Source organism: Myotis davidii, unplaced genomic scaffold, assembly GCF_000327345.1.
Source record: "Myotis davidii unplaced genomic scaffold, ASM32734v1 scaffold4, whole genome shotgun sequence".
Classification (NCBI taxonomy): Eukaryota; Metazoa; Chordata; class Mammalia; order Chiroptera; family Vespertilionidae; genus Myotis; species Myotis davidii.
Window position 1 is genome coordinate 759,085 of NW_006294707.1, and position 1,410 is coordinate 760,494.

Below are 1,410 nucleotides of genomic sequence, written 5' to 3' on the forward strand. Positions count from 1 at the left end.
CCGCGTCCCCCCCTTACCCCCTCCCCCAGCCGCTGCCCCGGCATGGGGGACCTCAGGGGCGGCCCTCCCCAACTCCGCCGAGGCTGGGGAGGTGGGGCAGATGGGTTCTCGCAGCCCTCCCTACTCCCCCCCAGCTATAGAACCAGCTTCAGTTTCCCCTTGCAAACCCTCAGGCCCTGACCCCTCTACAAAGAAGCCTTACCCTAGAGCAGTGGTTCTCAACCTTCCTAATGCCGCGACCCTTTGATACAGTTCATGTTGTGGTGACCCCCAACCAAAAATTTTCGTTGCTACTTCATAACTGTAATTTTGCTACTGTTATGAATCGTAATGTAAATATCTTTTATGCAGGATGTATTTTCATTGTTACAAATTGAACATAATTAAAGCATAGTGATTAATCACAAAAACAGTATGTAATTATATATGTTTTCCAGTGGTCTTAGGCGACCCCTGTGAAAGGCTTGTTCGATCCCCAAAGGGGTCACGGCCCACAGCTTGAGAACCGCTGCTCTAGAGCCACTTCCCTGCCTTCCTTTTGGAATTGAAACTGATTTCAGCCTGGGCTTCTCAGGACTTAGGGGGCAAATTCAGGACCTGACGTCACACGGCCCTGCGGGCTTCATCCTGTCTCTATCAGCTTCAGGGGTGGTCCCGCCCCATTTGTGTACTTATTTGCTATTTGGAGGTTCAGAATACCGGAAGGACAGGTCTTTAATAACCTTTGAGGTTTCCCATCGCCAAGGCTGATTCTACATGATGTCCCCGCTTCCCATCTCATCCCCCCCCTCCCTCCGGCTTCTAGTGCACCCCGATAGAGACACAGAACTGCAGGTTTCAAAGAGGAAAAAAAGCACGTTTGTTGTTGCTGGTAGGAGGTTCTTCACCTGACCCAACACCTGGTGTAGATGGGAAGCTGGGGGCAATAGAAAAGGCAGTAGATGTGGGTGCGTCTGTACAATATAGAAGAATCTGATATACTTTGTATAAAAGCCACATGTCCTCATTTGTGTCCTCTTGCTGGCTGGCTGGGCTGGGGGCACTGGGGGACAGAAGCTGGGGTCGGGGGCCAGGACACAGGGATGCCCATGGTCCCCATCTGCTGGCTGTCCCCCTGTGGGGTCACTTTGGATCCTTGGTGGGGGCATAGCAGAGCTCCAGTGGTCGGGACACTTTCCAGAATTTCTCATTCACCAGCTCCAGGGTCAGAGAGCCATTTAGTGTCTGCAGAGGGGGTGGAGGAAGAGGCAGGGAAGAGAAAATGAAGTTGGAGAAGATAGTAAAGGAAATGAATGGGAGGTGACCACGGAGGCGGCACGGAGAGGAGTAATAAAGAGATGGGGCAAAGCAGGGGCACGGGGAGTGACGGAGAGAGGGAGGGGTGGAGGGGGAAGGGAGGGAGAGGGGAAG

The 1,410-nt window shown here is 52.9% G+C and overlaps 1 protein-coding gene across 3 annotated transcripts in view; it reads right to left on the reverse strand.

Annotated features, from left to right (window-relative positions):
* Positions 1–835: 835 nt before the first annotated feature.
* RING1 (ring finger protein 1) overlaps positions 836–1,410 on the reverse strand; it is a 3,631-nt gene continuing 3,056 nt past the window's right edge. For 2 of the 3 annotated variants that reach the window (XM_006769154.2, XM_006769153.2), the window contains one exon: positions 1,022–1,224. In XM_006769154.2, the coding sequence (XP_006769217.1) occupies positions 1,123–1,224 (102 nt within the window). In that variant the 3' untranslated portion in view covers positions 1,022–1,122. Of the gene's footprint in view, positions 1,225–1,410 lie in introns of all 3 variants that reach the window. The other variant, XM_006769152.1, reaches the window with a different exon arrangement.